At 64.0% G+C, this 1,243-nt stretch overlaps 1 protein-coding gene across 1 annotated transcript; it reads left to right on the top strand.

The window, feature by feature from the left end:
- On the top strand, nt 257-994 carry LOC8061840 (receptor protein kinase-like protein ZAR1). Its single transcript, XM_021456288.1, has 2 exons — nt 257-561; nt 637-994. Exons 1-2 carry the CDS (start codon nt 257-259, stop codon nt 992-994), a joined length of 663 nt encoding a protein of 220 aa, XP_021311963.1.

The following is a 1,243-nucleotide window of genomic DNA, read 5'->3' as shown; positions in this document are numbered from 1 at the left end:
GGAGAAGAGGTACTCCAAAAATTTGTACTAGAGCTCCAAAAACTCCATAGAGTTGGACTGCTCCAACATTTTCTAGAGTTGGGGTGTTTGGCTAGCTCCACTTGACTCTGGGCTGGAGTTCGGCTCTGGAGCCATGCCAAACAGGCCCTAAATATGGCTAGCATCTAGTTGTGTTTGGTTGGTATTTAGCTGGGTAGAGTCACCTCCTTTACATAGGTAACTTCACCATTTTTTACGGCAATTTGTCGAGCACACAATGAGCGCCATATCTCCACAAACGCCATTGTCGTGGTCCGTGTGTCTATCCATCGCGCAGCGCGCGACGCGCGGCCTAGCGTACTTGCACGAGTACAGCCCGCGGCGATACGTGCACGGCTGCATCAAGTCCTCCAAGATCTTGCTGGACGACGAGCTCCGCACGCACGTGTCCGGATTCGGCCTCGCCCGCCTTGTCGCCGACGCGCACAAGGCCGCCGTGGGAGGCCACTCCAAGAAGCTCGGCAGCGCGGCGTGTGCGCTTCGCGGCGCCGTGTCGTACGTGGCCTGGCGCACGGAGCAGGCGTGAGCATGGACCTGGACCTGGAGGCCTGGGTGCATGGAGCCTGGGCGAGCGCGAGCATGGACCTAGACTTGGAGGCCTGGGGGCGGCGTGCACGGAGCAGGCACGAGCATGGACATCGCACGGAGCGGGCGTGAGCACGGAGCGAGCACGAAGCCCACGGAAGGGGAAGGCAGCATGGACCTAGAGGCCTGGGTGCGCCGCACCTTTAAGGAGCAGCGGCCGCTGTTGGAGGTGGTCGACCCCACGTTGCTCGGCGAGGTGCACGCCAAGAAGAAGGTCTTGGTCGTCTTCCACGTCGCACTCGGGTGCACGGAGCTCGACCCCGAGATGCGCCCACGCATGCGCGCCGTCGCCGAGAGCCTCAACCAGAGATTCCCCATCCGCATCTTCGGCCACCGCGCGCTCGCCTTCACCCGCCACCACCGCCGCTAACTCCTCTAGGCGGGCGCCGCCGCGGGGTGCTACCTGATGTGTCGCCACCCGGCCGTGGCGGCCCGGCGCCGCCGCCTCGCGCGTCTCGCCTCCGCGCTGGCCTCCCTCACGAACGGCGCCGCCGGCGTGGCTGGGAGTTGCTAAGGAGGTGGGGTTGGGGACCGGGAGGAGGCGGAGAAGGTAGAGAGCGGTGACGAGAACCTAGCCAGGCGGCTGGCCAGAGTCTGGCTTAGTTGGGAAGCCCGATTT

This window comes from Sorghum bicolor, chromosome 3 (genome assembly GCF_000003195.3).
Source record: "Sorghum bicolor cultivar BTx623 chromosome 3, Sorghum_bicolor_NCBIv3, whole genome shotgun sequence".
Taxonomy (NCBI): domain Eukaryota; kingdom Viridiplantae; phylum Streptophyta; class Magnoliopsida; order Poales; family Poaceae; genus Sorghum; species Sorghum bicolor.
This window is presented reverse-complemented; position numbering and strand designations above follow the sequence as displayed.